The sequence below is a fragment of the Pleurodeles waltl genome, chromosome 8 (assembly GCF_031143425.1).
Source record: "Pleurodeles waltl isolate 20211129_DDA chromosome 8, aPleWal1.hap1.20221129, whole genome shotgun sequence".
NCBI lineage: Eukaryota > Metazoa > Chordata > Amphibia > Caudata > Salamandridae > Pleurodeles > Pleurodeles waltl.
Window position 1 is genome coordinate 198093542 of NC_090447.1, and position 12732 is coordinate 198106273.

The window sequence follows — 12732 nt, forward strand, 5'->3', positions numbered from 1 at the left end:
AAAAATAAATGACATAAATTGCAGTCAGTACACGTTTCATTTCCATGTTTGTTCTGCTTTAGGTCCGTGCAGCATTTTTCAAATTAATCTCTACATTATGCCAACAATTGCCTGCATCACTGAAAGCTGAGGCTGCAAGAGTGTGTCCAGCAGTTCTTCTCAATATAGACGAGAGTGATGCCGTGGTGTGCCCTGCTCTTTGGGAAGCTGTACTTTACATTCTCACCTGCATTGAGGTAATGTTCTGAACGTATTCCTTTTGTGATCTGAATAATGCATAGCTTTGAAAAAATTATTCCGGTGTATTTAAAAATAGGGAACATACAAATATGGATAAAAGCATAGCACTTGGCGTGAGAACCGTACTACATATAAAGGACTGGAAAGCTTGGAGTGACATGTAGATAAAAATACAAAAATACATGTTTTTCATACAGTTCAAAACATCTGTGAAGCTTAGGAAACAAATGCACTTATTGGTCTGGCCTGTGATTTCCCACGAAGCACTTGTAACAGTAGCGACAACAGCAGATAAATTCTAAAGCAGTCAAGATGGGCACGATGATTTTCAAAACCACAGGGTTCTGTCGATTTTGGTTGATTGTTGAAAAGGTAATTTTGAGGTTTAATTCAGTGAGCTGATGAATTGAAGCTGGGTGGTGATGAAAAAAGGCTTATATCCGGAGAAACATGACATTAAGAAATGACCAACATTCTTGATGTCACTGGCACCTGCTGAAGGTAATATGCCCCGTTGAGATCTTTACATTTACCACATGCAGATCTGTATATATGTTCACAATGCAATGCTGCCTCCACTCTAATGGTTGAGGCTTTCAAATTGGCCATGCAATCTAGGAAACTTCATTTGGTAGGCCTGTATTGACAGCACTTCTTGTTGTGAATCACATGCTGGGCACTTGTTGGTTTGGAATGTTACAGTTGGTTATTCTTCAGATCTGTGTTTTTGATTTCTGGAATACCACAAATGGTGTGTGATCAAATCCACAAACTGTACAATGTGGCAGAATGTACACTTCACCTTGGATTTTAATTCTCTGTCTGGTTAGGCCCTGCTTCAGAGTGTTTTCTCAAAGCTGTGGTCCAAGTAATATTTCTGATGAATACATCTATCTGTGGATTCCTCACCTTTTGAATACTCCCAATGCACCAGCATTCTATGGATTTTTTTTTTCTTTCTAGCTCGCCATGTCGACAAGGACGTCACAGTGGAATAGCTCCACATGCAACTCCGTCTGACATGACCTGAGCCATAAGAAGTCCTCCCCGGTGTGCCGATGTCAGTTCCCTTTTTAGCACGCCTTCAACGTTTTTTCTACCTCTCTAGGTGGTTACACTGTGTCGAGGGAACTTCTTTGTCGAGTATTTCATGCAACAATGTCTCCGCCGAAGAAGTCTGGCTTTAAGCCTTGTAGAGAGTGTGGCGGTCACATGTGGGTCAGTGCCTCTGGTGCCTGAGTTCTGACCACAACATCAGGGGATGCTCTTCTTGTCAGAGTAGGAACCCAAAGGCACTGAAGGAAAGGGAGGCTAAACTAAGGTTAAAAAGGAGAAGCGGGCCGAAGAAGATCCAGGCCGTGAGTAGAGTCGTCATTCCACAAGTCTTCGAGGTTGCACAAGAAGCGGCGCTGCTACAGCTCTCGGCGTCGCTCATCCCAGGATACTAGCCCTCAATCTTTGTCACTGGCTTCCAAGTCTCTACGCTGTTCGACCTGGGAGGTGAGTCCCACCGTGTCTCCTCCACAACTGAAGTCGCCAGAGATGTCACCGGTGCCATCTTTGGTTGAGATCTCGTTGTTGCCTATGAGTCTTGTGGCACAGTTCTCTCCTGTTAGTCCACATTAACAGGAAATTGAGGAGCACAATTCAAATCGGGCTCCGTCTCCACAGGGATATCTGACATTTCCAGCTCCTGGGGCGGACCCTTCTGAATTCTTAATTGCTAAGTTCAGCATTTTCAACAGGGCGATGACCCCTGCTGGTGCGCCTGCGGGCCCCACGGTTCCTTCGGCCTTTAACCTAGGAGGTATTCCGACACCATATAGACATGCTTCATTCATGACTTTTCTGCCCACTACTCCATGTCAGTGGACTGGAACGGCACCGAGAAAGATACCTTCACCTTCAGAGACGACGGTGCCACTGGCGCTGATATCCATTTCAGATAAATCTCGTCCAACATAGAGTTATTCTACTCCTGCTTGGGGTAAGATCCTGGCACCGACTCAGTCTTCACTGGTGCTGCAGCAGGCATCCCCGGCATACTCACTATCAAAGCCATGTCTGGAATCCAGACTGAGATCTAGGAGCGAAGCCTTGAGGCTTTTGGAGGAACAGCAATTTTTAGAAGAGCAACAAGACGTTGAGGAAGGAGAGATCCCTCTACCTTCTCTTTACTTTGAAGGCATTGAGGTGGTAAGTGGACTGGACACTTCTCCCGAATGTGAGTTATTATCCCCGGGGGTATTCCTCCTACAGAGCTTACTTCATATCCTAGAGTAATCAGGAAGGCAGCTTAAATTTTGGAGTTGCCACTGCCCACGACGGAGTTGAATTCTGATATTCTGACTGAGGTTCTTCACTCATCGTATGCTGCGTCGTAACCCCTGATACCTTTAAATGAGGTTTTGTCGGAACCGGTCCTGGATGTATGGCAGAAGCCTGTGACTACTGCTGTTTCAGAGGCCATTGCCAGGAGGTATAGAGCTGCTTCAGGTGACCTGAGGTTTTTGAGCCAGCATCTGTCACCTGAAAACCTGGTGGTCCAGGCTTCTTGACTGAGCCTTAGAAGGGTTTAAGGAAAGTAAGGCCACTTCCAAATCATCAGGTCTTCAGATGCTCTCCTCGACCTGTAGACCTTTTTGTAGGTTTATGGGGTTCGGCTGTAGCTCCTCCTTTTGTGGGAGGCAGCACTCCCAAGGTCAGCAGTCTGCCAACTCCCTCTATACATCCTACCAAGGTTCTGGGAGACCTAGGCAGGGTGCTGCAGTCCATCAGCCTTCCTCCTCCTCCTCCTCCACTTTCATCTGCCTTTGGAAACCTTGCAGGAAAGCATCCCTAGTTCTTTCCCCTTTCAAGAGCATATGTTGCCCGTAGGGGGGAGGTTAATTTTTCTCCAAGAGTGGGAGTCAATAGCAATAGACTCTTGGGTGTTAAGCATTGTAGGACATGGGTATGCCCTTCCCTTTCAGGAGTTTCCCCCTCCTTTCCCTCCCAGCAATCATTTTGTTTGGCAGCAGGTACAAAATCTTATTTGAAAGGGCGCAGTAGAATTAGTTCCGGAGCAGGAAAAGGGTCAGGGATGTTATTCAAGATATTTCCTGATTCCCTAGAAAGATGGTTGTTTGTGGCCCATCCTGGACCTGAGGATTTTGAATTGGTTCCTCAAACAGGAGAAATTTGAAAATGCTGACCATAGCTCAGGTGCTTCTTGCACTGGACAGGGAAGACTGGATGGCTTTGGTCGACTTTTGTGATACATATTTTCACATCCCCATTCTGCAGTCTCACTGGAAGTATCTCCGGTTTATGGTAGGGACACAGCACTACCAGTTTGAGGTCTTTCCTTTTGGTCTTACTTCTGCACCTCGAGCATTCACATCACAAAGATGATGGCACTGGTTGCATCTATCTCAGAAGTGGGGGAATAGCGGTATTTTCTTACTTGGACGATTGGATGCTCAAAGCCAAGTCTCTGTAGTTGGTGCGGCACCATCTGCAGGTGACATTCCAGTTGTTGTTCAACCCGGGCTTTTCGTTAAACGTGCCCAAGTCTCACCTGGAGCCCTCTCAATGCCTCCTGTTCATAGGGGCAGTACTGGACACAACTGTGAATCATGCCTACCCTCCTCCTCAGAGCATTCGGGACAATTAAGCTACAATTTTGTTGTTTCCGGATGGAGCGGTTGTTCCAGTCCGAAAGGTCCTATGACTGCTTGGTCTGTTCGCTTCCTGTATTCTGTTGGTCACTCATGCACATTGGCACATGAGGGCTCTCCAGTGTTGCCTCTGCAAGCAGTGGTTTCAACACAATGGAGATCTCAGAGAGTCTATAAGATTTTCCATGGACACTGCAGTGGATCTTCAATGATTGAATGTGGATGGCAATCTTTCACGAGGGAGGCCATGTTGCCCACCATCTCCAGTGATCACAGTAATAACGGGTGCTTCCACGTTAGGGTGGGAAGCACGTCTGGGGGACCTGGTAATCAAGGGAGTTTGGTCTCCACAAGAACAGGTGTTTCACATCAATCTGTTGGAATCACGAGCGATATGGTGATATGTCTGGCTCTCATGGCCTTCCTCCCTTCCTTTCACGGTCTGTCAGTTCAAGTCCTGACAGACAACACTACTGCGATGTGGTACATCAACAAACAGGGAGGAGTTATCGAGAGGCTTTGCGACACTGGTCCTGGGCTCAGGACCATCAGATTTGCACAATAGCAAACCATTTGGCCGGAGTTCTCAACGTACATGCGGACAGCCTCAGCCGACCACAAGTGGCGTCTCCATCCAGAGGTGGTTTTTCACGTCTTCCAGCTATGGGGGATATCTCAAGTAGACCTGTTTGCCACTTGTAAGGATGCACACTGTCCGTCGTTCTGCAGCCTCCAGTAGGGAGCGCTGGGGGACGCATTTCAGTTGGACTGGACCAGTCATTTGCGTTATCCATTTCTCCCCATACCTTTGATTCCTCAGGTTTTGAGGAAGATTCACCAAGACCGGGCCCAAGTCATATTAATAGCCCTGGATTGAAGAAGGGTGTGATACACAGACCTCCTTCAGCGTTCACATTGCCCTCTGCGCCATCTCTCTCCCAAGGCATATCTCCTCTCGCAGGGGCAGGTTATATGCCCCACCTCCAGAACCTGCACTTACATGCCTGGAGATTGAATGGGGCAATCTGAATTCATTTTCTCTCCCCTCTGAAGTGGCGGATGTTATTTTATCGGCCAGGCGACAATCCACCAAAACTTTTAATGCTGGCCAAGTTTGTTCAATGGTGTGAGAATAAGCATGTTGATCCTTTAAAGGCCCAATTGTCTAATATTTTGCATTTTGCTCTTTCCTTGGCACAACAAGGTTGTGCAGTTGCAACAGTGAAAGATTATCTTTCTGCATTGTCACATTTATTTGCTTACCTGAACAACCTTTTTTGTTTAAGTCCCCATTTAATTCTAAGGCCTCTTAAGGGTTTGTCTAATAAGGTTTCTTCCCACTCCGTTCATAATGCCTCAGTGGAATTTGAATTTAGTTTTGATAACCTGATGGGTACACTGTTGGAACCGTTGCATAGTTGCCAGTTGAGTCTCCTTATATTTAAAACTATTTTTCTCATAGCGATCACGTTGGCTAGGCGTGTTAGTGAGCGGCTAACAGGGTGGTTTTGGGAACCAGGCCGGCTTGCCTGCCAAAGGTAGTGACTTTGTTTCATTTTGGGCAATCCATCACCCTTCTGTCCTTTTACCCTCCTCCCCACCCCTTTACGGAGGAGGAAAGGATGCACCGTCTGCATCCAAAGAGAGCACTGAGCTTCTATATGGACAGGACAAGATAGATGATCAGCTCTTCGTTGGCTACAGAGCAAGGTGAAGGGCAAAACCGTCCACCAGTGAACGCTGTCAAGGTGGGTTATTCTTTGCATTAAAATATCTTATGCACTGGCAAAGAAGAATCCTTTCAGGGAATTAGAGCTCATTCTACCAGAGCTAAGTCTACTACTGCTTTGGCTAGAGGTGTACCTGTTGTTGACATCTGGAAGGCAGCAACTTGGGCTTCCCTTCACACTTTCGCAAAACATTATTGCTTGAACTCAGAAATGAGAAGGGATGGCCATTTGGCCCATTCTGTGCCACAGGACTTCTTGGTATAGCCCGACAAGCGCCCACCTCGAGTGTGGGACTGCTTTGGGATTCTATTCAAAAGGTGAGGAATCCACAGGTAGATGTATCCATCAGAAGAACAAGTTACTTACCTTCGGTAACGCTTTTTCTGGTGGATACATGATCTACCTGTGGATTTCTCACTGACCCACCCGCCTCCACGTTGCCTGTCTGAATATGCCAAGACAAAAGTTATTTATGTATATGATATATGTTTATTGCATATTATATATACATCATACAGAATGTTTTTTGTTATATAAATGTATATACATTTATTTTGAGTTGAGCTCGCACAGGTTGTGCTTGTGATGTTGGTATTCACCTGTTCACTTCGAAGGCACAGAAAAAAATTGGGTGAAACTGACATCAGCATGCCGGCGAGGACTTTTTATGGCTGCGATGATGTCAGACGGAGTAGCGTGTGGAGCCGTTCCGTTGTGACGTCCTTGTCCACGTGGAACACTAGAAAGAAAAATTTTCTGTTGAATGCTGATGCATTGGAAGTATTCAACCATAGGTTGACACTGAATCCACCAGGAAAAGCGTTACCGAAGGTAAGTAACTTGTTCTTCGGCACTGGAAGAATTTTCACCTCAGGTCAATGGAATTATGTATGTAGTTGTTGGAAAGAACAGATCACTGAAGAACTAGGGAACAGGTAATGTAAGAATGACTAATTTATAGGCAGGTCCTAGAAAAATCAATATGCCATAATTCAAAATCTGTTTTCTACAGAGTTCCCTCAGGGAGCGTTTGAGGATTATAATGCCCAAGAATGGAATAGGCTAAACCTTTCACTCTGGATAACAATATTTTGAGTAGCCCTTGTCCTACCAGAGTACAGGCCAAGAGCTGTATGCACTCAGGAGAGTAATGACATGCAATGAAGATGAAACAAGTCAGATGGAGACAGCAGTTCTCGGAGAGCATAATAGGTGCCAGTAAGACTGAATATAGATTTAACAGATAATGGAAGAGAAAGAAGTAGAAGATACAGAAGACAGGATACATGGGCACAGGGATCTGAGAGGGGGGCAAAAATATAGTGTAGGGATGCAATAGCGGGCAAAGAACTGAGCATAAATGGAAACAGCCGAAATAACTGGGAGATGTTGACATGGATCTTGCAATTTTCTATAGGCATCATATGTAGCAGCTCAACCACTCTTTCCCAGAATTCCTGCCTTTATTCAGAAAGTGAGGATAGGGAGTTTTCGTACTTGTTTCCCCTCCCCCTCCTTCATATCTTTTCCACTTGCCCTCTACAGATCTTGAATGATGGACTACAATCAGGACCATTAAGTGGGTGTAACTGCACTTCCTAATCTTCCTGCCTTACCCTAACCCCTGTGCAGTGTAATAGGGAAAGTACAGGACCCCCTAGAATCTCAGGGATGCGTACTTCCATGTTACCATTCATCCGGCTCTTCACAAGTACCTGCGGTTTTTATCTAGTGTAAAAAGAATTACCCATCAAGGTCCTACTGTAAAAGTTATGATGGTGCAGGTCTGTTGTCACAAGGTACATGTTTACTTTTACGTAAATGACTGAGTAGTTAATGGGACAACTCAGTACATATATCTGGACCACACTCCCCACAGTATTGAATTTCTTCCCAATTTGCAGTTTGGGTTTGCATCACTGTGAATCAGTCCCACTTATAAACAATGCACATTCATAAGTTTCTGGAAGCCACATTGAAAACAGTGGTGACATTTTGCCCATCAGCAGGAAGAGGGTTGATGTTTCAAAGATTGCTTCCCCTTTAGCAACGCATATCCTCTGCTAGGGAGAAGGCTGTAAAACTATCGGGAATTATAGCTTCTCATGTATCGCCTCATTTCTTATTGCATGGCTTCCCATGCGCCTCTTCACGGAATGTGTAGCACCAAAAGGGATCACAAGCAACTAAAGTGAAGAAGAATTAGCGTTGGTTTAGTAAATTAATAGAAGAAGAGACATTTAGGGGGTTATTACAACTTTGGAGGAGGTGTTAATCCGTCCCAAAAGTGACAGATATACCACCAGCCGTATTACGAGTTCCATAGGATATAATGGACTCGTAATACGGCTGGTGGTATATCCGTCACTTTACAGTCACTTTTGGGACGGATTAACACCTCCTCCAAAGTTGTAATAACCCCCATAGTATTTTGCAGGTCATTCCTTAGGTCTCAGCCGCAAGTGACCATCATCACAGGTGCATTTTTTACAGGATAGGTAGTACATACTCCAAGGATGACAATACACTGAGTTTTGTGTTTCCATGTGAGACAATGGCAGTTCAAGAGTTGCAGGCTCCTCAGTTTGTGTTGACAGCATTCGTGGAATGGGATTCATGAAAATATAACAGATTCATTCAAATATTTCTGCAGTGAATGTGTAGACATCCACAGTGGACAACTTTGAATGTATTTATAATATTTTAATAAATCCAGTTTAAAGATGGCCATGTTGGATGCATGTGCTTTCATGGCAGCCATCTTTCACTAGGTCAGTTAAAATGATACAAACACATCCGCAGGTGGCCGCTGCCTTTGTCGAGATGGTCCAAAAACAATTCAGAGACTGATGCCACCGGTAGGGTGAAGGATGCAGAATGTGAGAACAAATGTAGTGGGAATTGGATGTGAGGAGAAATAGGAGAGCAATACAGGATCAGGGGATCGGGAAATATTAAAACAAAATGGGATGGGGAGATGGAATGAATCAGTGGACTGTTGGGGAAAGTTGAAAGCAACGTAGAGAGCAAAGGGAGGATGGGGGGAACTGCAGAGGGTAAGAGCACATGGGGGAGAGTGAGCAAGAAAGCTCTCGGAGTTCTTAAAGCAAAAGAAAGTGGTGGTTTCCTGAGAGGAAGCTACATCCGCAGTAGACTGATGCACTCAGCCCAGTCAGAACCCTATGAGACCTAAATAGTCCTTGGCAGGAGAAACACATGAATAAGGAGGGAAACCATTGAATCAGTGGGAGACAACTGGGTTAGACAACAAAGCCATGCAGTTCTGAGCAAGGGGCTGACCCAAAGCCCACTCTATGTACTTAGGAATCAATATGACTGGTCGACAAGAAGCTAAAGCGGTCTGGATCCAAGACCTGAAAATGTAGCTCTAGTGGCCTGTTTCTATAACACTGGCAGGCATTTGCAAAGTTTCAGCACACACATTCACAAAACATCACCCTCCCTCATACTTATCAGGCAAGAGGCTCCGGTTAGACCCTCTCTAAAAATGCTATTCTTTAGTATTTGTGATTCTTACAGCAAGCTACTTCTTTAAATGAGAAGGTATACTGCTCTACAATCTGTGCACAGCTTGTGACCTACCCAGCAACACTCAAAGCACAAAGAAAATGTTACCTAGAACACTCTGTTAGTAGCTTGGTAAGCACATCAGGAGTCCTCTTATTGTGACCACTATATCCGAAGTATAATGACATTGCACATTTGCAACTATGTTTTTAAAAGTTTTTGTTATGTATATATGTGCCTCGTATCCTGTCATGTCAGCCGCAGGCGACCATTTTCTCTTGCGGTCAGCCAATCAGAGCCTTTAGATCCACAATCTTTATTTTGAATTTGCAGACCTGAAATAGATGGCGGTACAAAAAGCTCCCACATCCAGTAGAATTTATTTATTTTTTCAATTTAGTCCGTGGACAGTTCTTGAACTCCATGTAGTAACAAATCAGGTATCCCTGAATTTATGGACATTACAAGCCCACCCTCAAATTATTTTTCAGTGTAAATTTCTCAGTTACTACTGAACCGATTAGCAATATACCAAACGAAGGCACTTCCTTGAGTAAAGTTCTAATTTCAAGTCACATTTGGGGTAATTCTGTTTAGATTTTCTTCTGTATAAGAGAGCTTAGATTCCTAATATATACGATGTATTGGTTGTTGATGTAGACCCCTTCCTGCAATAGAGGTACATTGCAGCTTGTCGTGTAGATTCACATGTGCTCTGACCGTTTCCCCCAGTGCTAGAATTTTGTTAGAGGTGAATTAAAACCTCTTCATTATGGCAGGGCACACGTACACAGAAACCTTCCTGATCAGTGAGAAATGAGTCAGTCTACAGTGTCAAGATACCCTGTGAATTTTGTGGATGTGATCATAAGCCATTTGTGGATTGGTCGAGGCTGAAAGCACATCACTGAAGGACAATAATCTGTAATGTTCTGTACCCAGTACTAGATGGCAGGAAAGTGCCCAGCAGCTGATCTGTTAGACTGCAAGCAACCAATCAAATGTTACAGGTGAGTAATGGTCTCCTTATAGATGTCCAAATTAATTATTGCTTCCCCATCTGGAGAAGGCTCATGCTGGAGAAGGCAACACACTTGTTGCCCTTTTCTTAGTAGTTTCAAATGTTTGGTGTCTATTATATGACATGGATCTGTCAGCTGCGAAAATTAGTTTGAAGATTGCAGCTTTGAGGGTTTCATTCTCTGTTTTTATGTGTAGCAACATTCTCACTCAGTGTAGAAAATAACGTTCTACTTTTTTTTATATTTTATCATATACTGCATAATATTTTATGGTATGTTCAATATTTTACATGGTAATACTTTATATCCCGATTGAGAATCTTTTGATTTGCATTTAATGTTTTGCTGAGCAAATGCATTCTATTTGTCAGTGTTTGAATTGTATACATTACTTTTGTATACATTACTTTTCTAGTATTATTGAATTTGATTTTCTTCTGTATCCCAATTTATGGTTTTATTATTTCAGTAAAGGTTCTCACACTTAAACAATGCAGTTGATTTGCTCTTTAACAATTGTTCTCTTATTTTCTTTACATTTTAATTACAGACACTAAGTAATGAAATTAATATATATTGTTTTAATCTTCTAGCCTTCTGTCTCATCCCAAACATTTCTGAGTACCATGAACTCCCAAACATCCGTCTCAAACTTCCACCTCTCCTTTTTAGCCAGGCCGCCCAACGCAAGCTTACATGAGCACTACTTGCAAAAAACCCGTACTACTTCCCTTTTTCAAATTGTACTAACTTATTAACTACTTATCTTGGGCTCCGGAGTAGCGTGCTACTCGTGGAATAAGCACTCCATTGCCTCGCAGAGGTCGGAAGTGATATTTAAATACAGTTACAGCTCCAACATGCACGAATGAGCCTGGATAAGTCCCCATGCCTTTGAGCTACTGCAGTAACTTTCCTAGTTCCGGTCAGAATCAGAACTTCGGTACTGCTTGAGGAAGCACTCGGATTGGTCCGTTGGTAAGCGGCTCACGCCTGTCTTATTTCCTGCAGGATTGCTGGACACACGTCAGTGCAAAAAAGGGGGCGTTGCCGAAGCTGTGGACCGTGCTGAGGGAAGGGGGGCGAGGTCTGGCCACGGTCGTATATCCCTATCTCTTGCCCTTCCTGAGCAAGCTTCCCCGCGCCGTGACCGACCCAAGAGTCGACTTCTACAGCATCTTCTTTACCTCTATGAGTCAAGGGTGGGAGCCTTTCTGTTATTATTATTATTATTATTATTGTTATTGTTAATTGTATTATTAATAATGCTATTACCATTATTATTATTGTTATTGTTTTTATTAATGTTATTAATATTATTGATAATGTTATCACTGTTATTATTAATAATATTGCTGTTGTTATTATTATTGTGAATCAGATGTCTTTATTATCGGATCTGGCATCAGAGGAAAAATTAAGTTAACTTTTGCAAGTGTCAATTTTTATTCACTGCCCTACAACACATAGTAATCACTGGAATCTTCAGTTTATCATGGTTTTCCTTGTAAAAAGATGAACTTAAAATCATACTTTTCTTCTAAAGCTCCATCAATGAGTGTAAAGTTTTCCCTCCTGTCACGATTGTCAGCCGTGATCCATCATGTCCCATCTTCTGATTGTCATATCTCAATCCTCCAGCTTTCTCGCCGCCAATTACTAGTATTTTTCATTCTAGAGTGCCCCCCTCCCCCCCACTTTACCCTTGTTGGGTTCAACATCCTTTTGAGCTTCAGGGGTGCATCTTGTGGGGTTTTAAATAAGCACTCTTGCACTTCAGGGGAACTCTCAAGATAGGTTTTAGGGTGCTTCTGCCCTTTTCTGTTAGCTTTTCATTTTGTCTTGTGCAGCATCCCTTGGTATAGTGCTTTATACCTCCGACGAAGCGCTTTTGATGGTTGGGTAGCAGGTCACTCACTTGGGAGCGTAGGTTTGGGGTGTCATGTGGTTACTCGTGGGGTGCTTCTATTCATCACATGTAGCGGTGTCTGTGCTTGGTGTTGGATGAAGTGGAGTGAGAGATATAGTCTTGCATATGCTTGTCTTTACTTTAATTGTGTGGGTATTAGGTTCTTCTCTTGGGTTTTGGAGGGTCTGGCGTTAGTAATTGAGGGAAAAGCTGTGTCTTTCCTGCCTCCTTGTTCTTGGACGTTTCTTGTCTTTGCTGGAAGGGGATCCAGAGGTTTGCAGCCTGGCCGAAGAAAGAGTTTGCACCAGTTTGTGACCTCTGTATTGTGGAACGGTCAGTTAAGTTCTTACTGTAGAGGGCAAGGCTCCATTCTGTGAATATCCTTGTGTGAGTGAAGGATGGTCTTGTGACTTACGGCAAATGTGTAGTGCTTTGAAGGAGGTTGCTGCTGATTAAACAGTGAAGGGCTTGGTCTGGTGTAATATTGTCACTTAAGCGTAAGTGTGTAATTGTCTATGTGTGGCATTTATTATTCTTTGAAGCCTTCCCGGTCTGTGCAGTGTTCACATATGGAAGTCACTTTATGTAGTGCAGCTGTGTAACTTGCAGCTTCTGTGGGAAACTGGGGCAGCAAGACGTGTCAG

The 12732-nt window shown here is 43.8% G+C and overlaps 1 protein-coding gene across 1 annotated transcript in view; it reads left to right on the forward strand.

The window, feature by feature from the left end:
* LTN1 (listerin E3 ubiquitin protein ligase 1) overlaps positions 1–12732 on the forward strand; it is a 488777-nt gene that overhangs the window by 78182 nt on the left and 397863 nt on the right. Inside the window, exons 7-8 of the mRNA XM_069204077.1 lie at positions 63–236; positions 11191–11381. Coding sequence (XP_069060178.1) covers positions 63–236; positions 11191–11381 — 365 coding nt within the window. The remainder of the gene's footprint in view (positions 1–62; positions 237–11190; positions 11382–12732) is intronic.